Consider the following 25,687-nt stretch of genomic DNA (forward strand, 5'->3'; position numbering starts at 1 on the left):
AGTTATCCGATGAAATTGGTATTTTAAGGGTCTTGTTTTGATGCATCTGATAATCAGATGTGCAACCTGGATTGGAAATGAGACTGTCAAGAGCAAAGAGTGAGAAAGAGAGGGAGAACGAACATTGATTGGACACCTGTGGTATATGTTTTAGATCATGGCCTGAGAGCCAACCTCTGATTCCAAAAGGGGTTCCCTCTAAGGAAGCCTCAGTCTTCCTCTTTAATGGAATAGAAAGTGAAAGTACAGAAGAGCTTTTCAGAATTCTGAAGGGTGTAGACGAGAGCATGTAGACTACCACTGATGGTAGAATGAGGAAATCTATGGTGCTGGTAGGAGGAAATCTCAGAATGCAAATTCTTTTTGAAGGAATATTTTTGTCAATATTAAAATACTATAAACATATATTCTTTTTCTGTTAGGTGTTTTCTTTCCTATGTTCTTTTCTTCACCCTTTTGTACTTAGAGTAAAACTCATAATGGAGAAGACTTAAAGCCTTCAGACATAAGCCATGATTGCTACATAAAACTCTTCATTCAAGCCCATTTTCATTAAAACCAGACTGTTTTAAAATGAAAGCTATTTAAAACAAGCTCTTCTGGAAACATTTGAACATCTGTAAGGAAATATACAGGAACCCGATTATCGATCTGAAAAGTTGTATCCGAAAAAATGCAGTTTCCTTTACAGTTGAGGATGGGCCAAGGAAAGGGGACTTCATTTCGGCAGACTCGCTGGTCTGTGGAACCCTCTTCAGACTCATGAAAAGATTTGCCAACCCCACGGGTTCACAACTTCATCTACAGAGTTCTCTTACTGGACTCCAGTGAATGCCAGTAAATAGCCCAGTAAATCAGAAAACAGAAATGTTTCTAGACTTGTATTCGTTTTTCTTTTCAGAAGTATCTCTTCAACATGCTGTTCTCCTTAAGGAAAATCTTGGGAACGATGTGACTCTTGAGGAGTCAATTTGTGTTTCCAAGTAATTTTTCTTTTTAATGTTACACTCAAAGCCTAACATTGACGAACACTTCTGTAGAATCTATAGCATCGCCATTTTATTTTCACTGAATGCAATCTTAATAAAAACTTCCATATTCTGGCTTACATGGAAGAAGAAGGTTCCAAGAAAATATTCAAGATCTACATTTCCCAGGGTTTCGTTGAACTGTGATATTATGTTCATTGTTGGATTGTTGTCATGTTTATCATAGATTTTCTTGCCTTGCTTGGCCAAGGGGAGTTCTCTGGCCTATAATGGATATACGTGGTTTTAAAGAGATTAGACATTTTACTGTGAAAAAACAACTTCAGATTCGAGAGAACATAAGTGTTTAAAAAGCACTTATAGGGTTTGGAAGCTGTAAAAAAACTTCACTTTTCATGCACCTTTGCTTGTAGGTCATTGTCTCATGTTGGTTTGCCTTTTTCATTGGTTACTAAAATGTTCTTTTAAACCTGGTAGCACTTGCTAATGGGTGGCACAAATGCTGGCTCAAGGGGAAACTACCGGTCTTACCTTCAGATCTGACTCTAGACTCTGAATCAAGCTTCCATTTCAAATTATTGCTAAAACTTATTCTTAACTGCCTGTCAGGAAATCACTTAAATTCTATGCTCTTATGGGGAAATACATGGATATCTTCAGCTCAAGACACAAGATTTTATATCTTTATGATTTTGTATTATGAAAAAAATCTGTTAAAAAACTTCATACATTATTATAATATGTATATCATAGAAAATGAAAGTCTTTTATCATCCAACTTCTCAGAAAATATCTGTCTTACTATTTGGGTGACTATTTCTCCTTAGTTTTTTTTTCTCATAGAGTTACTAACATACACATGCATAGGTTCATTAAAATGGAATCACCATATGCCTACACTTCTGCAACTTGCTTTTTCTCTCTTAGACATATGTTCTGGCTATTGCATTTAAACCTAGCTTATTCTTTTTTGAAAGGAATATTTTATCCCTTTGTGAAGTGGCCCATAATTTATTTGGACAGTCCTCTGTTAGACATTTATATGAGATATTGATTGTTTTTTCACTTTTTTGTTTACATATAGAAAAATTTACTATTTTTGTTGTAAAGTTTTATGAGTTTTGATGAACAAATACAGTCATGTAACTACCACCACAATTAAGATACAGAACTGTTCCATCACTCTGAAAGTTTCCCTATACTGTACTGTCCCTTTGTAGTCAACCCTTTTCTCCACCACCAGCCCCAGCAATCTATTTTCTCTTCCTATGATCTTGCTGTTTCCAGAATATCATAAAATGCAATTAGGCAGGATGTGGCTTCTTTCACTGAGCATAATATGTCTGAGATCCACCAGTGTTATTGTGTACATCAGTAGTTTCATTTATTTTTACTGTTGGGTAATCCACCGTGTGGAGGTGCCGGTTTGTTTATGCATTTGCCGATCAAAGGACATTTAGGTTGCTTCCAGTTTTTGAAATTATGAATTAAGCCCCTATAAATGTTCATGTATAGGGTTTTATGTTAATGTAAGCTTGAATTTCCTTTGGGTAAATGCCCAGGGGTGAGATTACTGGGCCACATGATAAGTGTATGTTTAACTTCATAAGAAAATGCCAGGAGGCAGAGTCAAGATGGTGGTGTGGGAAGCCGCGGAGTTAGCGTCTACCCACAGCTAGCGTGCCTGCCGGCCGCTGGTGGGGGACTCTGACACTTAAGGAGATGGGAGGAACCCCAAAGTGAACCAGTAGGATGTAGGGGGACTGAGGGGGGAGGAGAAGTGGAGGCCAGACAGGATCGGCGCCCCTGAGGCGGGGGAGATCAGGAGAGGCAGGCGGGAGGGACTCTCTGGGAAGAGCGGGAGAGGAACACAGGATGATCACCTGGCCCACTGGGGCCACAGAGCTTGCTGAGCTCCCAAGCCGGTTTTCCCCCTCCAAAGCCCCCTCCAGACTGCGTGGGCCCTGGGGGCATAGGAGGGAGGCCAGACAGATCAGGAGAGGCAGGCGGGCAGGGCCATCCAGGAGGAGTGGGAGAGGAGCGGCTGGCGTTTGCCCTGCCCGCTCAGGCACGGGGAGACTGCTGAGCTTCCAGGCGGATCCCCTCCCCTCCAAAGCCCGCTCCAGGCCACGTGGGTCCTTGAGGGCATAGGAGGGAGGCCGGGGGTGGGGCAGGGGGATCAGGAGAGGCAGGCGGGAAGGGTCCTCCCAGACCCCTGACCGGAGGAGCAGAAGAGGAGAGGAGGGCATTTGCCCTGCCCGCTCGCACCCAGGAAGGCTGCTGGGCTCCCAGGTGAGGTCCCCTGCCCTCTGAGACCAGGGGTAGGGGGCACGCCTGGGCCCCTTCTGTTCCTTGAGCCGAAGCCCCACCCCCACAGCCCCCAGGGCCTTTTCCAGCCCTGTGGTTCCTGAGTATAGGCCCCACCCACCACCCAAACCTTGCCCTTGCTTAGGCCCCGCCCTCCACAGCCAAGGGCTTCCCCCCCTTTTTTTTCTTTTCCCTCCTCCTCTTTTTTACTATTGTGGTATTGATGTACCTTCCAGTTGTTGATTCATCTATATTTTAATTTTTATATTCTTTCTAACATATCTGTTAGTTTCCTAGTCTAATTTTATTTTTACTTTGTTATTGTTCTTTTTTTTTTTTTTTGCCACCCCACACGTCTTGTGGAATCTTGGTTCACAAGCCGAGGGTCAGGCCAAAGCTCCTGCAGTGGGAGCTCCAAGTCCAAACCCCTGGACTAACAGAGAACCTCAGATCCCAGGGAATATTTGTCAGAGTGAGTTCTCACCGAATTCCTCATCTCAGCACCAAGACCCAGCTCTACCAAATAGCCTACAAACTCCAGTGTTGGAAGCCTCAGGCCAAACAATCAGTAAGACAGGAACACAATACCACTCATAAGAAAAAAAAGAAAAGTGAGACGGCAAAAAAATATGTCGCAGATGAAGGAGCAAGGCAAATACCTACAAGACCAAATAAATGAAGAGGAAATAGGCAATCTACCTGAAAAAGAATTCAAAGTAATGATAATAAAGATGATCCAGAATCTCAAAAATAGAATGGAGACCCACATTGAGAAAATACAAGAAATGTTTAACAAAGATCTAGAAGAGCTAAAGAACAAACAAACAGAGATGAACAACACAATAACTAAATGAAAAATACACTAGAAGGAATCAATAACAGAATACTGAGGCAGAAGAACGAATAAGTGAGCTGGAAGATAAAATGGTGGAAATAACTGCCAAGGAGCAGAATAAAGAAAAAAGAATGAAAAGAATTGAAGACAATCTCAGAGACCTCTAGGACAACACTAAAAGCACCAACATTTGAATTATGGGGATCCCAGAAGAAGAAGAGAAAAAGAAAGGGTCTGAGGAACTATTTGAAGAGATTATAGTCAAAAACTTCCCTAACATGGGAAAGGAAATAGTCACCCAAGTCCAGGAAGCACAGAGAGTCCCATACAGGATAAACCATAGGAAAAACACACCAAGACACATATTAATCAAGCTAACAAAAATTAAATTCAAAGAAAGAATATTAAAAGCAGCAAGGGAAAAACAAAAATACATACAAAGGAATCCCCATAAGGTTATCAGCTGATGTTTCAGTGGATACTCTGCAGGCCAGAAAGGAGTGGCAGGATATACTTAAAGTGATGAAAGAGAAAAACCTATAACCAAAATTACTATACCCAGCAAGGATCTCATTCAGATTCGATGGAGAAGTCAAAAGCTTTTCAGACAAGCAAAAGCTAAGAGAATTCAGCACCACCAAACCAGCTTTACAACAAATGCTAAAGAAACTTCTCTAGGTGGGAAACACAAAACAAGAAAAAGACCCACAAAAACAAACCCAAAGCAATTAAGAAAATGGTAATAGAAACATATATATCGATAACAACCTTGAATGTAAATAGATTAAATGCCGAAACCAAAAGACACAGACTGGCTGAATGGATACACAAACAAGACCCATATACATGCTGTCTACAGGAGACCCACTTCAGACCTAGGGACACATACAGACTGAAAGTGAAGGGATGGAAAAAGATATTCCATGCAAGTGGAAATCAAAAGAAAGCTGGAGTAGCAATACTCGTATCAGATAAAATAGACTTTAAAATAAAGACTGTTATAAGAGATAAGGAGGGACACTACATAATGATCAAAGGATCAATCCAAGAAGAAGATATATAATTTATAACAATTATAAATGTTTATGCACCCAACATAGGAATGCCTCAATACATAAGGCAAATGCTAACAACCATGAAAGGAGAAGTTGACAGTAATACAATAATAGTAGGGGACTTTAACCACCCCACTTACACCAATGGACAGATCATCCAAACAGAAAATAAATAAGGAAACACAAGCTTTAAATGACACAATAGATTGGATAGATCTAATTGATATTTATAGAACATTCCACCCAAAAGTGTCAGAATACACTTTCTTCTCAAGTGCACACGGAACATTCTCCAGGATAGATCACACCTTGGGTCACAAATCAAGCCTCGGAAAATTTAAGAAAATTGAAATTGTATCAAGTATCTTTTCTGACCACAGCGCTATGAGATTGGAAATCAATTACAGGAAAAAAAACTGTAAAAAACACAAATACATGGAGGCTAAGCAGTGTGCTATAAAAATAACCAAGAGATCACTGAAGAAGTCAAAGAAGAAATAAAAAAACACATAGAAACAAATGACAATGAAAACACAACGATCCAAAACCTATGGGACACAGCAAAAGCAGTTCTAAGAGGGAGGGAAGTTTATAGCAATTCAATCTCACCTCAAGAAACAAGAAAAATCTTAAATAAACAATCTAACCCTACACTTAAAACAACTAGAGAAAGAAGGACAAAGAAAACCCAAAGTTAGCAGAAGGAAAGAAATCATAAAGATCAGAGCAGACTTTAATGAAATAGAAACAAAGAAAATAATAGCAAAGATCAATAAAACTAAAAGCTGGTTCTTTGAGAAGATAAAAAAAATTGATAAACCCTTAGCCAGACTCATCAAGAAAAAAAAGGGAGAGGATGCAAATCAATAAAATTAGAAATGAAAAAGGAGAAATCACAACTGACACTGCAGAAATACAAAGGATTATAAGAGACTACTACAAACAACTATATGCCAAAAAAAAAAGGACAATCACAAAGAAATGGACAAATTCTTGGAAAGGTACAATTTTCCAAGACAGAACCAGGAAGAATTAGAAAATATAAACAGACCAATCACAAGCATTGAAATTGAAACTGTGATTAAAAATCTTCCAACAAACAAAAGCCCAGGACCCGATGGCTTCACAGGCGAATTCTATCAAACATTTAGAGAAGAGCTAACACCTGTCCTTCTCAAACTCTTCCAAAATCTTGCAGAGGGAAGAACACTCCCCAACTCATTCTACGAGGCCACCATCACCCTGATACCAAAACCAGACAAAGATGTCACAAAGAAAGAAAACTACAGGCCAATATCACTGATGAACATAGATGCAAAAATCCTCAACAGAATACTAGCAAACAGAATCCAACAGCACATTAAAAGGATCATACACCATGATCAAGTGGGGTTTATTCTAGGAATGCAAGGATTCTTCGGTATACGCAAATCAATCATCGTGATACACCATATTAACAAATTGAAGGAGAAAAACCATATGATCATCTCAATAGATGCAGAGAAAGCTTTCGACAAAATTCAACACCCATTTATGATAAAAGCCCTGCAGAAAGTAGGCATAGAGGGAACTTCCCTCAACATAATAAAGGCCATATATGACAAACCTACAGCCAACATCGTCCTCAATGGTGAAAAACTGAAACCATTTCCACTAAGATCAGGAACAAGACAAGGTTGCCCACTCTCACCACTATTATTCAACATGGTTTTGGAAGTTTTAGCCACAACAATCAGAAGAAAAAGAAATAAAAGGAATACAAATTGGAAAAAAAGAAGTAAAACTGTCACTGTTTGCAGATGACATGATACTATACATAGACAATCCTAAAGATGCCGCCAGGAAACTACTAGAGCTAATCAATGAATTTGGTAAGGTTGCAGGATGCAAAATTAATGCACAGAAATCTCTGGCATTCCTATACACCAACAATGAAAAATCAGAAAGAGAAATTAAGGAAACACTCCCATTTACCACTGCAACAAAAAGAATAAAATACCTAGGAATAAACCTGCCTAAGGAGGCGAAAGACTTGTACTCAGAAAACTATAAAACTCTGATGAAAGAAATCAAAGATGACATAAACAGATGGAGAAATATACCATGTTCTTGGATTAGAAGAATCAATATTGTGAAAATGACTATACTACCCAAAGCAATCTACAGATTCAATGCAATCCCTATCAAACTACCAATGGCATTCTTCACAGAATTAGAACAAAACATTTTACAATTCGTATGGAAACAGAAAAGACCCCAAATAGCCAAAGCAATCTTGAGAAAGAAAAACGGAGTTGGAGGAATCAGGTTCCCCGACTTCAAACTATACCACAAAGCTACAGTAATCAAGACAGTATGGTACTTGCACAAAGCCAGAAATACAGATCAATGGAGCAGGATAGAATGCCCAGAGATAAAGCCTCACATATATGGGCACCAAATTTATGACAAAGGAGGCAAGAACATACAATGGAGAAAAGACAGCGTCTTCAATAAGTGGTGCTGGGAAAACTGGAGAGATACATGTAAAAGAATGAAATTAGAACGCTCCCTAACACCATACACAAAAATAAACTCCAAATCGATTAAAAACTTAAATGTAAGAGCAGACACTATAAAACTCTTAGAGGAAAACATAGGAAAAACACTCTTTGACATAAACCGCATCAAAATCTTTTTTGACCCACCTCCTAGAGTAATGGAAATAAAAACAGAAATAAACAAATGGGACTTAATGAAACTTAAAAGCTTTTGCATAGCAAAGGAAACCATAAACAAGACAAAAAGACAACCCTCAGAGTGGGAGAAAATATTTGCAAATGAAACAACAGGCAAAGGATTAATCTCCAAAATATACAAACAGCTCATGGAGCTCAATATCAAAAAAACAAACAATCCAGTTAAAAAATGGGTGGAAGACCTAAATAGACATTTCACCAAGGAAGACATACAGATGGCCAAGAGGCACATGAAAAGATGCTCAACATCACTAAATATCAGAGAAATGCAAATCAAAACTACAATGAGGTATCACCTCACACTGGTCAGAATGGCCATTATCAAAAAATCTAGAAACAATAAATGCTGGAAAGAGTGTGATGAAAAGGGAACCCTCCTGCACTGTTGGTGGAAATGTACATTGATACAACCACTATGGAAAACAGTATGGAGGTTCCTTAAAAAACTAAAAATAGAACTACCATATGACCCAGCAATCCCACTACTGGGTATATCCCCTGAGAAAACCATAATTCAAAGAGAGACATGCACCCCAATGTTCATTGCAACAATATTTACAATAGCCAGGTCATGGAAGCAACGTAAATGTCCATCAACAGATGAATGGATAAAGAAGATGTGGCACTTATATGCAATAGAATATTACTCAGCCATAAAAAGGAATGAAATTGGGTCATTTGTAGAGACATGGATAGACCTAGAGACTATCATACAGAGTGAAGTAAGTCAGAAAGAGAAAAACAGATACCCTACGCTAATGCAGATATATGAATCTAAAAAAGAAAAAAATGGTACTGATGAACCTAGTTTCAGGGCAGGAATAAAGAGGTAGACATAGAGAATGGAATTGAGGACATGGGGTGGGAGGGGGAAGCTGGGGCAAAGTGAGAGTAACACCGACATATATACGCTACCAAATGTAAAATAGTTGGCTGATGGGAAGCAGCAGCATAGCACAGGGAGATGGGCTCAGTGCTTTGCAATGACCTAGAGGGATGGGATAGGGAGGATGGGAGGGAGGAGATATGGGGACATGTGTATGCATATGGCTGATTTGCTTTGTTATGCAACAGAAACTAACACAGTATTGTGAAGCAATTATACTCCAATAAAGATCTATTTAAAAAAAAAGAAAATGCCAGATTGTTTCCCAAGTGCCTATGCAATTTTGCATTCCCACTACCAATATGTGAGGATTCCAGTTTTGTGTATTTTCACCAGCACTTAGTATTGTCAGTTTCTTGTTTTTTGAACCATTTTGATACCTGTGTAGTGGTATCTCATTGTGGTTTTAATTTGCATTTCCCTAGTGACTAATGATGTTGGGTATTTTTTCACATGCTTACTTGCTATTCATATACCTTCTTAGGTAAAGTGTTCAGATCTCTTCCCATTTTTTTTTTACTGGGTTGTTTTCTTTCTTTCTTTCTCCCCTTCCTTCCTTCCTTCCTTCCTTCCTTCCTTCCTTCCTTCCTTCCTTCCTTCCTTCCTTCCTTCCTTCCTTCCTCCCTTCCTCCCTTCCTCCCTTCCTCCCTTCCTCCCTCCCTTCCTTCCTGTGTTGTGTCTTTGTTGCTGCACGCGGGCTTTCTCTAGTTGCGGAGAGCGGGGGCTACTCTTCATTGCGGTGCGCGGGCTTCTCATTGTGGTGGCTTCTCTTGTTGTGGAGCATGGGCTCTAGGCACACGGGCTTCAGTAGCTGTGGCACATGGGCTCAGTAGCTGTGGCTCGCGGGCTCTAGAACGCAGGCTCAGTAGTTCTGGCACACGGGCTTAGCTGCTCTGCGGCATGTGGGATTTTCCCGGACCAGGGCTCTAACCCGTGTCCCTTGCATTGGCAGGCGGATTCTTAACCATTGCGCCACCAGGGAAGTCCCTGGGTTGTTTTCTTATTAGTGAGTTTTGAGAGTTCTTTGTGTTTCCTGGATACACATTCTTTACCAGTTGATATTCTGCAGATATTTCTCCTAGATTGTGTTTGTCTTTTCAGACTGTCTTTTACAGATCAGAAGCTTTACATTTTGATGATGTCCAATTTATCATTTTTAAATGTATTATGATTTTGGTGTCATATTTAAATCTTTGCCTAACCTGAGACTTTAACGATTTTCTCCTGTGTTTTCTTCTAGAAGTTTTATAGTTTTAGTTCTTACGTTCGGACCTATGATCTGTTTACAGTTAGTTTTCATGTGAGATGGAAGGTATTGGTTAAGGTTCATGTTTTTGTTTATGAATGTCCAGTAGTTTCAGCGCCATTCACTAAAAAGATTATCCTTTGTCCATTGAATTGCCTTTGCACATTTATCGAAATCAGTTGATCATGTGTGTGTGGATATATTTCTAGACAATTTGTTTTCTTCCAGAGTTATGCACTTTAAATGTCTACCATACTGCTGCTGAATTTATCCCAAGAAATGAGGCTACCAAATCCCATTTAGATCATGCACTTGTTTAAAGCTTAATGAAGTCAAAGTGAATGCATTTTTTTAGTTAAGCCCAGGTCATAAAAACTTGCATTGTTTAAGGCAGAATTCGTCAGGGAGAAGAACAAAGTTAATGGAAAACAATGTGTGCGCCCTTTGGTTTAAATATTTTTGGTAGAATTTTTTCAAAGTTGAATATTGGTGTTAACTTTTTCCAGATTCTTCCTAATAGTGAAAGTGTGAAATTACAGAATGATTCCCCTTACACTCAAATACACATGCACGCGTGCACACACACACCACACATCAGAAGGAAATTTTTATAGCTCAGAAACATTTGATATTTGTTGAAGCCCCAAATAATATACTCTTTTTATTACTAAAAACGTGTCTTTCCTCTTGTATTAGAACCTGCCGTTTTTAAAGGGAGGTTTCAACCAATAGCATCCCAGAGCAAGATATAAAATATCTGGAGCGTGCATTTATCAAGGAAATGGTTCAGAAAATAACCCCCCTCCTACCTGTCTCACATTTTCAGGTTGCTAGCTTACTATACACTGGCCTGCCTATCCCTCAAAAGCCCTGAGGATGTTTCATCAAGTAAGTAATCAAATTTGTGGTAGAGGAATCCAGAAAAAGAATTATTTCAGCAAACACGAAAACGGCCCGACAGGTGCTCCCCCTTTATACTTAACCCATAAAATGCTTGACCAGGAGAAACCTAGAAACCTAGGGAAGATCTTTCTTCCTTCTACTTCTTTTTTCCTTCCTCTTTTCCTCCCTTCCTTCTTCTCTTCCATCCATATTGAATAGGTAGCATTGAGTCACGTTATGAAGCAATGTAACACAGCCCCTCACTGAAAATTTAATTGGATAGAGAATACATATCTGCAGAACATATAAGTAATGCTGTGGTATGATTCACAAGGAATTCTACAAAAAACAAGTTTTACCAAGTTGCACTGATATCTTTTTTCCAAGAAAATAAAATACTGGCAGTCTTTTGTCTAATTTGAGTACTCCCCACCCCCAGAAAAAGAAGTTACTATATAAAATTTTAAGCACTTTGTCTCATATGATTTTCTTAAAACTTTATTATTTGCTACCACTAACCTATCCTAGAAAAAAATAATAGAATCTGAATTAGCACAAAATTTTACGTATTTTTCATTAAATATATGCATATTAATTGTTCCTACTATTCTACAAACCATCCACAGATTTCCAGGTGAAGAATTTAAAGAACTGCCAAAGTGACACATGCAAAGAGTACATGAAATTATAGACACTGGGGGCTGAGAGGGGCCTCTCTGATGGGCTTATCTAAGCCCATGAGGAAACCAGTGCTGGGCAGATGCGCCCATTTTACTAGGTGACTGCCCCTCAGCCCGGAAGACTGGGGAGAATTGGGTCAGCTGAGGGGAGGTGTTTGCAGAGCTCTTGAGTTTAGAGCACTCCAGTCCACAGTTCTGGATGAGGCTGGCTCATCTTTCACTGCTACTATAGTCAGTAGGACCTTAAGAGGATCTATTATGTTGTTGTATATTAACTCTCTCAGGTCATCAGGGTGACAGTTACTACACTGCTGTTTCATAAGACTAAAGCATGCACATCTCATTTAGTCAGAGAAGTTTTAACTTCACACTTTTACTAGTAGGGAAAATCTAGAAGAGTTTAGTAACCCTTTTCAACTTTGGAATTTGTCATTCTCCATTCCTTGCTTTTTCCTTTTTAAAAAATTTTTTAATTTTGTTTTAAATAGTTCAAGTTTGAAGGTTTGCATTTCATTAAGTTCCTTCTAGTGCCCTGGACCTCACCTTATTCCAGTGACCTTGAAGAAGCAGTTGCTACTACTCTGGTTGCGTGGAAGGTATGGAGGGCTTCAGACATCCAGAAGGATCTGGCTCCTGGAGTGACTGCCTAAAAAATAGAGGTTAGGAAATAGAAGTACGATGGTAAGCCAGGATGCATCTGTAGGATTCTCTTTGTAACGTCATCCTGGTATCTGCAACTGGCAAGAGATTAATTCAGCCCTGGAGGAGCCCATCTCTAAGCACGGGCTCCGACATCCTTATTTCCCATTTAGTGTATCACTGCAAAACCGATCTTATGGCTTGGCCATAGTGCCATAGTAAGACTGGACAGGAAACTCAGAGACAGCATTTTTAGCTCCTGTTAAGTCATCTGTTTATCCAACAAATATCTACTGAATGTCTGCTGTGTACCAGGCATTGTGCTAGATAGGCATTGAAAACACAACGTTAGTTCCTGCCCTTGTGGAGCTTCAGTTTTGCCTCTAATTAGCAGTGGCGGCCGGGCAAGTTTTCCTTTTCTGTAAAGGAAGGACCTGGACTGAATATTCTTGGAAGGTCCTTTCCAGCTAGAATATTCTATTCCTAAAAGCAGAGAGTTCCAGTGTGTCTGAGGGGAACAGAGGGTTAACTTAAGCAGTATGGAAAAAAAAACTCCTAACAACAATTTAACACAGGAATTTGGGGATTTTTGTTGTTGTTTTGGTGGTGATAGCTTGCTTTTTTGGAAAAATTTTTGGAATTTTCCTAAGAAGGGGAGAGAAGAAAATGAAAAACTTGAGTCATTTATATCATCCATACTAACTCAAGTAGGTTTTAAGAACATAATTCAGTCTACGTTAAAAGATTTCTTGAAACTTTTAATATATGAAAGTGTCCTTGTGCAGATCAAGTTAGTTTTACACGTGTATTTAACAAAGGTTGGATTTTGACAAACTTTTCTTTAAAAATTAAATGCATGAACTCAATAATATGACTCCAATTAATAAATTTTGTTATCTTCTGTGGGGCACAGCAGCAGGCCACGTGGGCTGTCTTCAAGGAACAGGTGAATAAAATGACTTTGCTTGTCTTCAAGGAACTCACAGTGTGGTAGTTTCTCCTGCATGAACTGAGTAGCTTTTTAAAATTCTTTTCTAAATACTTGAGTCTTTAGCATTTACAATGGAGATACGATGACAATGGAAATGGATAACTGGGGAGGAGGTGGGAGGTATGATACCATAGTAGAACACACTGAGAAGGCTTTCCAAGTGACAGCTTGTGCTTGGAGAGGAGCGGTCTTCCTCCTGTAGGGTTGATCTGGAAATTGTACTTACTGGGCATTCTCTATTAGCACAAGAATATTTGGTTTTCTTTGATGTATTTCTTGGTTTGGAAATATCAGTGCTGTTTGGCATCAATTAAACTAAAAAATGTTTTTGTGGATTAACAGAAATGTTTGCTTTAGTGTTGATTTTCTAATTTTGTTGTAAAAAATGGATATCCCCATCTGTGCTTCATCCAGGACAGCTTGGAAATAAAGATATTTTTAAGTGTGATTTGAGAATTTGAAAAACTTAGCATGGCATTTATAGGAGCAAATATAGATTTCTATTTAAGAGGTGGCCACCCAGAAGGACTAAGCCACCTTCCCCTCCATCCCACCCCGTTCTCCTTTTCATTCCATTCCTTGTATTCCTAACTACCAGAATAGAGGCTTTCAGCAGAGCCACGCAGCAGGGCTGTGGAGATGCTCACAGGTGTATCAATCATAACCCCGTTCGGCCATGAATAGGTAAGGTACAGTGCAACCAGTGGGCCAGGGGTACCAGGTACAGTCCACGCTGACGTTCTGGCGGTGAGGAGGACTCACAACTTTAGAAGAAGTTTTAGTGCCTCCAGGTTACCAGGGGCTGCCTTCTTCCAAGTGCTCACGCTCATGGGGTAATCTGGGCCAATGTGTGGTTATTGAAGTAGTGACAAGACAGAAGCAAAGGGACACTTGAACCCTTTTGCAGTAACATCATTCCATGGGTCAGCTAAGAACCTTACTTGGAGTAGCTGAAGGCAAAGGAAATGGCTGTAGGCATTAAAAATAACCTTTAAATAAAAATACTATCAGTCATTGCAGGGGGAAAAATGGAATTTTTTTATTTTGCTATTTTTATTTTTTTTAATTTTGGGTAAAGAACTGGTAGTGTCCTAGCCTACCATTTATTCATTCCACCCTTTATTCAGCAAATACTTACTAACTGGCTACTTTATATCTCTTTTCCTCAACCTTCCTCCCCTCCCCCATCTTTTCCATCTTTTTCATCAATGTATTCCTCCAAGTCAATCGTGCCATTTTTAAACAGGGCTTTGAATTCTGTTAACTCATTACCTGGGACTGGCTGATTAAAAAGCCTTTGGTTTTAGCCTGTTTGAGTTGAATAGAAAAGCGTTGAGCCAGCTATCACCTCTTTAGAGGACTTTTCTGGAGCCAAAATTTAGCCCAGAACCCTTCATATTGGTGAGGTAAACGAATCTTCAAGTCTTCAGGTTTCCTTGTGACGACCAGGACTTGCCATTAGGCTTTTAGAAACACAGCCACAAATACTTAATGAAAGCAAACATCTTGAAAACAGCAGGTTTCCATTGGCTAGTTGTTTCCAGATGCCCGAGAACAGAGCTGCTGCTGACTGTGGAGTTTAGGTGCCAAGTCAGAGCAGATTCATTTGAATGACAGTGTCTCTAGAACACTCTGACTTGTCACCAGCAGGGCTTCCCCCCACCACCTGTGATCTCCCACCCAAACAGAGACGTGTTCTCAGTGTTGGGGATGAACTTTTCTCTTGGACGATTAACTTCACACGGTGAGACCCTGCCCCAGCCAGTGGGGTCAGAGCTCACGCATGACAGGTTTCACACTCATCTTCAGGTTTCACTAGGGAAACCTCCCAGACTGGCACTTGGAGTCGCATTTACTAATATTATGCCAAAAGATATCCAGAGTGGTTTCCAGAGAAACATACTATAAAAACTGTGATAATGCCAGAGCAAAAAGAGAATGAAAGTAGAAAATAAAATGAAGCTAATGGTAAGATAAAGAAAATCACTGATGTAATTATAAAACATAAAATAAAAGCCGTAGGGTCCTATATAGTTGAGATTGGTCTAGATTCAGCACTGAGATACTTAGCAGCCAAGGAAAAGAGAGAACGAAGATTATTTAGGATTTGGGACAGGGGACTATGTCACAGCATTCTGCCCATGCAGACTTCACCTTCTAAGTATGGGCTAAGTCTCCTGGATTCCTGGAACCTTCTGCAGCCACACCAGTATTTTTAGGGCCAGGTTCACGTGGGTGGGTCTGCAATTCCTTTTTCCCAAAGTGTGCCTTGGGAAGCTGGTGTCCCAGTTTTCCCAAGTGCGCTATTGGAGTTGAGAATTCATTGAATTAGAGACTCAGATGCAAATTTCAACTCATCTCAGCAATACTCATCTTTGGGGGAGCAAATTCAAATCAGAAGGAAGGCATGAGAAGTGAACTAAGAGTCTAAAATTAGATGTAGTATCATAGGAAAGGATTTTCCTCCCTGGAGTCTTAGTTCTGCATTGAGACCCATGTACCCATGAGTCTAAATATTTATTGGGCCCTCTATGCACTAAGTTCTCAAGAAGACACAGCTACCCGTGTGCACCATAAATTAAGTCAGTTGCCTATGATGCGCTAAAAGGTTTAATGTGCCTTTCTTTAACCTTTTGGATAGTTTTCAAAAAGTCTATAGAAGCACTGCTTAATCTGTAGATTTACCTGGCCCCATTCATTCATTTATATAATAGATAATTCTCACCCTCCAACTTTGTGCCAGGTTCTGTGGGGATAAAGCAATGAATAAAAATGTCAAAATCTCTGTACACATACAGCTTATAATTATTATTTTGCTGTCATTACTTAACGTTAAGAAGAAAAATTCAACCCTTCCTGCATTTATTTCTATCTGACCAATCAGTCTCTGAAGTATTATCTCATGTCTATTCTGATCTCTAAATTACCCTGTGAGGTAGTTTGGCAGGAATTAATCCCTTCTTTAGAGATCAGGAAAAAGTGTAATTTTGCCAAGGTCACACAGAGCTGGGATTCAAAACCTGATCTCTTAACTCTAAGACCTAACCTTTCTCTATGATACCATTTTCCCAATTAGGTGCTTTTACTTTATTTTCTGACCTCCAGTGTGCTAGATGGACAAAGATAAGCAGTTCTTTATGATACTGTAGATTCAGACATACAAATTTCTCAGAAAACCAAACAGCGAGGAATCAGAATGCAAGTTTTTTTTAGACCTGCTGCCTGATTTAATGTCAGCCTCCAATGGCCTCAGAGTCCCTGGGCATGTTGGTTCCAGCATATTTCCAGGGCTACCTATGGGTAGAGAGGACAGAAAGGTACTGTGTTCTTATTCCTTGTCACTGTCAATTTAAAAACTCCAGGCCCCCAGTAAGGAAAATAACATCCTTCAATGTTTGTTCCTCTTTGCATGCACCTCTTAATAGTTAACCTGCATTCGACATCCTTTTGTAGTTCAACCTCATTTCCTAACCCACCAGAGACAATATTTTTCCTACCCCCAAAGCTTAAAGAATAAGAAACTATGGCGGGAGAAGGGTTTCCGACAACACCACAAATCACTTGACAACATCCCCAGTGGCATTAACCATCATGCTCTATGATACATGGACCTGTGGCCCCTCCTCATTTTTCAAACAGGGATGCTGGCATCCAGTCATTGGAGTAGAATTGGCCCCGTAATGTTTTCCATCTGCTGGCTTGGCACCAGTCATCAGAGTGTCACCTGGGTTCTGTCTTCTGGTCTTCAGGGCCAAGGCTAGAGACACTATAGAAGAACAATTACCTTATTCATCTGTCAGCACTGTTTACTTTATGTGAACAAAGCAAGATTTTGCTGAAGTATATAAAAGAAATTTACTGGGAAAAAAAAAAGTCTAGGCACCATCTCTCTTCTTTTTCTCTCCTCCACATCTTCAAATTCTGACAGATCTCAAATGTCACCTTCTCTAAGGAGCTTTTCCCAACACCCTCACCCTCCATGTGCCCCTGGAGAACTTACTTCGTATTGCGTTGTGTCGCGATTATTTATTTGTATCTCTCTCTCTCCCACTAGACTGTAAACTCTTCAAAGGAAAACATGCACTGTGACTTTTAAAGTTCATACCATTCAGTATGTTTTTCTGTTTCGGGAATGATTTGCAAGTTTAGAAAAAAATGGTAATTCCTGTTAGTTTTAAACTAAATCTACAGGAATAAACTATGTTGAAATTTGCCATTCTAAAAAATGAATTTGTTAATACCTTTTTCCCTTTTATAAAAAGTTAGCAATAGGAAGTTCAATGTTGGGGTTTTAGGATATCCTTTTAAAAACAATTTTTAAAACAACTGAACTTTTTATTGTCGAAAACCAACAGGATATTTGAAACTAGTCAGTATCATTTAAAATTGACCTCAGACATTTGACAGCACTGTCATTAATTAAACGGTCCAGTAAGTTCATGCTTGTGGTTCTAAAATGGGTTTCTGCTTTAATGGAAATGTTCACATTATTAGTATTTCATCGTAAGTGAAGTATATTCTTAGAAGTTATTTCTAAAAGATTATAAGATTTTTTTAAATATAAGATTTTTTTCACATTGATGCTGGCTTAGACAATTCAGGGAGAGATGATGAGGTGGCTACAGGAGCAATTCTGGAAGGAGGAATGTCTGGGACAAAAATTTAACTCAAAAAAAAACAAAAAAAGAGCCAAACCATCTACCCTGGCATTAAGACCCACCACACAACTTTTCATCAGAGGGCAGAGACTGGTAGTCATGATAGGCTCTCATCTGAGCAGTAACCTCGACCCCCAGGCTCCATCTTCTTCAATGCCTGGTTACTGTGACCACATTGGGGAGGTCCCAGTGGGCCAGGCATGGTGGTGGCACACAGCATCACTTGTACCCACAGTCAGTCACATGGCCCTTCCTACCTGCAGGTAAGGCTGGGAAACACGGGCTAGCTGTGTGCCCAGGAGCAAGAGGAAAGCACTATGGGGAGAGAACAGCATTTAGTCCCTGAGATCTGAGCTCATCTCTTGGGAAACCTAGTTCCAAGAACAGAATAGTGTCTGTGGACTGGAAGATATGAACACCAGAGCTATTCAGATGGGAATCATCAGGATTTAGTGACTGACTGGATGGGGAAGTAGAAACACAAGAAGAGTATTTATTGACTGTTTTCTAACTTCTCCCTGTGTCTGTCCTTTTTAGGATCTCTGAAAATTATTTCTAAAAAGCAACTGGACAAGCCTCTGAAAAGTCTGTCTATCACAAAGTTGTTCTGAAACAGTGACCCGTTAACTCATAAGCTGTGTATAAACTGGCTTTTCACATCCACTCTAGACCAGATGAATTTTTAGAGGGACCACAGTCTGATTTGAAAGGGAATATCATCTAATTAATGTGAACTAACATTAGCAAGTACAGTTCTGTTACAAGTACATTAATGGCCATGAAGAAAAGTCATGAAATGGCATGCTAATTTAGTGTGTGGGCACCGGAAGAACTATTCTCTACTCAAAAATAGTTGTCAAAGAAAAGAATCAACCAAGAAGAGCTGGTTGCTAATAGTTTTGGTGTGGGAGGAAAAACCGATTTGCAGCTCTTGGCTCTGAGGTGGGGTCAGGAAGGTCAGCAACCCAGTGTTGACCTTTGTGTTTGGAATCTTTCATATTGACTCACCAGACTCTTGTAATTTGGTGAGCAGACGAGCAGAAGTGTAGACGGCGGTCTCTGTGCCTGAACTTTAAACTCCTGAGACGCTTGTCTTTTACGATAATAATTAGCACTGCTTGGGATCCAAAGCAGGGTAGCCACCTAAGACCTACCATATTAATCTAAATTAAATCAATGAGTGACCACCAGAGAACCCGCTGGGAAGCTGGGGGTGGGCAGCTGAGTAGCACCGCTGCGTAACTTTGTACACCATTTGTTTAGAAGTCTGTCTGGAGGTGATTTTTACAAGAGTGATTAGTCTGATAGGATGAGAGAATTTCAGCAGTACTGCTATGATCACATGCTCATCTAGTGTTGAGATTCTCCGATCCCTTTAAATCCAAATCGGACTTTTACTCCTTATTTCCTCTCCTAATGATGAAAGAATAAATGTCATTTTATAATCAGGTCAATGATATTTTTCAAAATTAAGTAATATGTGTTTATGGTAGAAAACTATGAAACTAAAGATTTTAAATCAACTTTAATCCCATCACCTAGAGATAACTACTATAAATATTTTGGTAAGTTTCTTTCAATTCATAGGCATGTGTATGTATAAATATACATATACCTATATAAATAAGGCTTAAGTGTAGATTAATCTTGATATCAGGAGTACTACCCAAGTTAGTTTTCTTTTAATTTACCTTTAATAGTTGCATGATGTTCTAAGATCTACTGTTATTTACTTAAGCATTTCCTATTTTTGGACTTTTCAGTTATTTCTAGATTTTGAACATCCTTGTGCATAAATCTTTGTACTTATCTTTGACTACTTCCTTAGGATAAAGTCACAGAAATGGAATTACTAGGTCAAGGGCTGCAACCTTTTTTAAGACTCCTAGTGAATACGAGTCACATTGTATATACCCTAGGAAATGTGCTGCCATTCACTCCTGTTATCTGGGTATGAGAGAGCCTGACTGACCAAAAATCTTTTCAGCACTGAGTATTATTCTTTACTCATCAAGTGGGAATTGGAACATTTAACTGAGCTATCACTTCTGTAGCTTTACAGGCTGCTCTGCTTCATAACTAGCCATCTTGAGTACATTCTGTGAAAAGCTATTACAACAAACCCCATTACAGCTGCCCTTAGTCTAAAGACTAGTAAGACAGACACAGGCAATCTAAGATATGTCCAGCATGAGTACATGCATTACGTAGTTCTTAATGAGCAAAGTCAGGCTGGTATGAGTTTTGTTACTGTTATATGTCCTAAGCATCCTTTGGGAGGGTTGTGTTTGGTCTCCAGAGTTGATCTGCTGGGTCCAGTCCCCTGAAATGTCTGTCTAGCAATAAGGGAAACTCCAAGCGTGAAAACTGCATATCATGAGCCCAGTGAAGTTTTCCTGCTGACAGGGAATTGATTGACTGAATGTAAATCACTCTGACTTGAGTGATTCTGTCCACTCAGGATGAATTGGAGAGAAATCACCAGAAGGGAATTGGCCTCTGAAGTGTGAGAACATTGGATTATTGCCGTCAGGAGCAATGCTTGTCAGGAGCATGGCATTTTTGCCTTATTTCGGATCTCATGTTATTTGGAGCAGTGTTGGAGTGCTGTAAGATTTAGATCTACCTTCCTCTGGGTGTAATGTACAAAGTATTTTCTTTGCCATTTTAGTAATCTAGGAACAATGGATGATAGTACTTTATTATAGTTTATAATGCTTGGTTCATTCTGTAACAATATCAAAATTCCACCAACTTTTTCTTAAATGCTTAACTGTCACAGAAATCAATTAAATCATTCAATGAGTGTGAGTATCTGGCCCTATCACATGCCCCGGGAGTAGAACTGTGAGTAAATCCAGTGAACCTCTGCCATCACAGAGCTTACATTCTGGCGTGGGAAGACAGTAAACAAACATGTAGCATGTCACATGCTGATAATAGCTTTGGAGAAAAACAGAGCAGGAGAAGGGGGCAGGGAGGGTACAGGGGCAGAGGGGATATGGGTGTGTTATTTTATATGGGATGGTCAGGAGAGGCCTCCCTGGAAAGGAGACATTTGAACAGGCCCGAAGAGAGCAAGGCAGTGAGCCTTTTCGATATTTGGGGGAATGACATGCCAGGTAGAGGAAAGAGCACGTGCAAAGGCCCCAAAGCAATGGCTAGCTTGGTCTGTTCCAGAACAGCAGCCAGGAGGGTGGACTGAATGGGTCGGCGCGGGAGGAGAGGTGGCAGAGTGCAGAACAGGTAGGACCTAGTCGGCCTTCGTAGAGACTTTGGCTCTGTGTGAGAAGGGGGTCACAGAGTTTTTTGAGCAGAGAAGTGACATGATTTGACTTCAGTTTTCATTGGCAGCAGAGGTGGTTTATCCACTGAAACAGGAGGAAAGTCAGAGTCCCACGGACACAGGTGTAGAGCTTAGAAGATGGGCGGTGGGAATGCATGGAAGGCCTGATTGATGCCTTCTGCTTCCTGGTGAAGGAGGAAGCCAGGCTGCCAGCCGGCAGTGAGGTTGGGGGAGGAGGCATTGGAAGGTCAAGGAGGAGAGATGGTTTGTAGTAATGGTCTGGGAGGGTGGGAAACTGATTGGAGAAGTGCAGGAGGAATAAGAATTGATACGGACACCAGTGCCAGGATCATCAGTAACTTGAGTAAAGGACCAATTGGATACAATGTTTTTTGAAATCCTTTTCAAATTTTCCTTTGGCCAGCTGCGTCTTCAGCCTCCAACCAGTAGCCCTTGGCTGATTTTCTTTGACAATCTTGGTACATTATGACTCTAAGAGTTTGTTTATAAGGACCAAAATCCTTATATATAAGGACTGATAGAGCTAGAAAGGGCTCAGAAATCATGTGGTCCAACCCCTTCCATTTTACAGATAAAACCCACCAGTGAGCTAGTGAGACCTGCCTGGGGCACGGAACTCATGGGTTGTAGAGCTGACCCTAACTCCTGTCTCCTGATCCCCGACCCAGGACTCTTTATACTACAACAAATTATTCTTTATTTTTCCCAAAAATTAATTTAAAAAAACTTAATCTTGGATATTTTAAAATCCCTATCCTGATGTAATCTAGCTGGTTTAACTTTAGAAGATAAAAGAAAATTGGGGAAAATACTTTGTAACAACATTGTTGAGGTTTGTAAAACCCATACAACACTTATTTTTCATCTTTCATGTTAAATATAGACACAAAACAGCATTAACAGCAGCAGCAGAAATTTGGGCAAGTTACTTCACTATTTCATATGTTTTTATTTCAGCATGTTTTTTATGGAACTAGTTTTTATTCATCTTTTCTCTCCTTGTTTTTTTATATGTGACTGAAATGTTTTCCACATTTATTTCCAGTGGGTGAAGTGTGGTCCATGTGGTACATTGCATAACAACCCCTACCCCTGGATAATTGCCCTCCTTATTTTTATGAAGCAGAGAATATACTATTGTGTTATAATTAGTCAATGGTGCCCACCCAAACATGAGTATTGTGCAACAACTTTTGCTTCTTTTCTCTTTTAGGGAAGGGAATGGGGATGGAAACAGGAGGGAGGATAAGATTTTGATCATTTCTGAATGTCCTGAAATACCATCTCGGGAAAGATTCATGTTTTTTCAGGTTCCCTAAGAGACTTAAAAAAAAGAAATCCATACAAACCTAATTTAAAGTTAATGTTCCTCAAAGTGACAAGTATACATTTTCTTTCACCTACCTTCTAATTAGAGCCTCTTACTCATCTCTAACTTGATTCATTCATTTTGTCTCATACAAAGAATATTTAGAATACTCACTGATGGCCAAAGAACTCAGGTGTTTTAGCTAGATAAAAATTTTGTACATTAATAAAAAGAACAATAAAATAAAAAATAAAATGAGAAACTCAGCAGTAGCTTATTTTATAAGCCCTATAAACAACAGATACTTAAATAAAAAAACTGTTTTTGCCCTTTATTTAAAAATCTACATAAATATTTTGAAGGCTTTTTAAAGATTCATATTATAACAATATACATTCTAAATAGGTTCTTAATTTGTTTGACCCCTAACAAATGAAAACGTTAACACAGGGCAGATATGATTTTCTTGCTTTCTGCTCCTATATGATCCAGGACGATAACCAAAAATAATTTTGTGACATCAGATTTATTTCCATGGCAACTGACTGTAATGTTACAAACATTGGATTATTGACTGGTTCAGGATGAAGGTTAAGGAAGATTCATTCCTATTCGAGCAAGATCATCCAAAACCAGCACCGAGGGGAATACTGTCAGAGCTGCTTCCAGCAGTGAGTCCTTTTCAAAAATGTTCTCATTATTCTGAGAGTTTTGTTTTGTGAGGGTTTTTGTTGTTTGTTGTTGTTATTATTTAATGTTTTAATTTTGTTTGTTTGCTTCACTTATTTATCCCGTCCTCCCCCAGAGGTGATCGGGTGGAAAAATAGTTATTTTTAGTAATAGAAGCCCCCTCTCTTAAGATGCGGTCTCCACCTTCATGTAATTCTTCCTGCATAAATAAGATTTATTTTGGAACTTCAGTCAAAAACATCTGTACTTTGTGCTGAACAAAACAGCTGCTTTCCTACAAGAGCTGCTGGCCTTCCTGATGTTAGATAAACCCATTTTGGTATCTGAAAGCCCCTGGTAGAGCAGAGAAAGAATGTAGAGTGGGAAAGAGAAGCCTGCTCATTCTTTAATCTAGAGCGCCTCTGTGTGGCCTGAGCAAGTTAATACAGGAGGAGGGTGAGAGTATCCAAGCTGTTTGCCAGTTTGCTCTCCATTCCCCACCCCCAAGCTTCATATGTTTTTAAAGGCAAAATATATTTTCATAAACATATTATTTGAGGACGTAGTACGAATACAAAGCTCCTGAGAGCCCATAAAGCTATTTGACCATCTTGGAAGATAAGCTAGTGTTAACGGGCATTCTACTTGAGATATTTTTCTAATAGTGATGGGAGACATGCGGAGATTGGTTTCTAAAGTCTTATCTGAACCACCCAATGATTGACAACATGCCTTTGAGAGATTCTGTTTCTCTTGGGAAGCCTGCCCTCACTGTCATGCTGCTTCCTCCAAAGGTTAGATTAGTTGTATTTTTTTTAAACTTACTTTTCTGTATCCCTTAGTAGGTTATAAATTCCTTCAAGCCAGAGCTGTTGTGTTCCTCACCTCTATATTCCCAGGAACAGCACAGTGCCTGGCACATAGTAGGTCCTCAAAAAATGCTGATGAGTGATAGGTGTTTAAGGACCAACAGTGGTGGATCAGAGACATAAATCCATAATCTTGACCTGTGTCCTGACCATCCAGGTGTACGGTTAGTCTTTATTACTGTGTTTTTCTGTACTTAACTCTTTGGAAATTGTCTTAAATACAGTGAGCTTTACTTAATGAGAAACTGAGGTAGTAAATAGTAAACGCTATAATAAAGCTGAGCATTTTGACTAAGTTCCTCTTCTCCCTCCTGACTTGCTGGCTTTTGGTTTGTTTTGCTAAATCATTAGTTTGTAATGTCTACTTTTTATTAAAAACATCTGCCACCCAGTACTACACCAGTAGAATCTTCTAGCGAGTACTATAACCTCAGAGAAAAAGTAGTCACGTTGCCCTAATAGCAGGGAGTGCTGAGTTATGCTGCTTTTCAGAGAACAGGGACGCCCCCGCAAACCATTTTTTTTTTTTTACTGTCCATTTCCCATCTGCACTGAAACATGCTATGTAGGAAACACTTTTTTTTAAGGTATGTTTAACTATGTTCTGAGAATTGAGCTGTGTCCCACCAAACACATGGATCATTCAACAAACATTTATTGATCCCCTCTACGTGGTCGGCATTGTGCTAGGATTACAGAAGTGGGTGAGACAGTCCTCCCTGGACCTCATGGGAAGGCTGAGGGAGCCCTAATGCAGGTGATCTGTACACACAGGGCTGAGATAGTGGAGAGAGTAGTGCCTCTGAGGTGCTTGATAAATGGTGTAGGAATTGAATTCAAGGACTTTTTAAGGTAAGTGGAAGCACCTTTGAGTATTGCAAAGCCAAACTGAGATCAGTGTCTTGGCTTACAGGGGAGAATAGTCGGGCAAATAATGTTCCATACCACACTTAAAACGTTTAATTTAGGCAAGGCAAGTAAGGAACATGTGGATTTTAGGTGTGGCCAGTTAAAATCGGAGACTCTGACTATAATTCCTTTCTTATGTTCGGCCCCCCGCCTCCCAGTGGGGACCAGTGACGCTGACTTATCAAAAGCTCTGAAATTTTCTCTTTCAGACTTTAATAAAAGTTGTTACTTCTGCCTGGAACAGTCACGGCCACTCCGTCTCCAGACTAATTCCTCCCTTCATCCTGGAGGGGCCTCCTCTCTCTCTCTCTCTCTGTCTCTCTCTCTCTCTCTCTCGTAGGGCTCTGGGCTTCCCCCATAGCACCTGCCACATCGTCATGTAAACAGGTTCATCTGCTTACCTGTCCGGCTCCCCTACACACCTGGGAGCTGCATGGCAAACGGTGTGTGACTCTTTCCTCCAGGGCCCAGCACTTGCTTGGCACCTTGAGGCTTAATAAAGATGTGTTGATCAAATTAGCTAATTAATTAATTAACAATAGCTCTCTGGTGTTGTGTCTCTGTATGTGACTTCAGAAAACCAGATTCTTTTAGTTGCCCCTTTTTAGTTTATGCTGAAAGAAGAGACAGGCCCTTCTCATATAAATGAGGGGAATATAAACCTCTCACTGCATAGAATCCGAGCAATGTCCTTTCCTTCTGTGGTAAACATGGGAAG

At 39.8% G+C, this 25,687-nt stretch overlaps 1 protein-coding gene across 6 annotated transcripts in view; it reads left to right on the forward strand.

Moving 5' to 3' along the window:
- SCFD2 (sec1 family domain containing 2) overlaps positions 1-25,687 on the forward strand; it is a 402,102-nt gene that overhangs the window by 258,685 nt on the left and 117,730 nt on the right. Inside the window, exon 6 of one of the 6 annotated variants that reach the window (XM_082462262.1) lies at positions 423-9,385. The exons of the other annotated variants lie outside the window; for them this stretch is intronic. Coding sequence (XP_082318388.1) covers positions 423-466 — 44 coding nt within the window. The 3' untranslated portion in view covers positions 467-9,385. Of the gene's footprint in view, positions 1-422; positions 9,386-25,687 lie in introns of those variants that run through there. 6 annotated transcript variants of the gene reach the window in all.

The sequence above is a fragment of the Balaenoptera physalus genome (genome assembly GCF_965194825.1).
Source record: "Balaenoptera physalus genome assembly, chromosome: 5".
In the NCBI taxonomy this organism is placed as follows: Eukaryota; Metazoa; Chordata; class Mammalia; order Artiodactyla; family Balaenopteridae; genus Balaenoptera; species Balaenoptera physalus.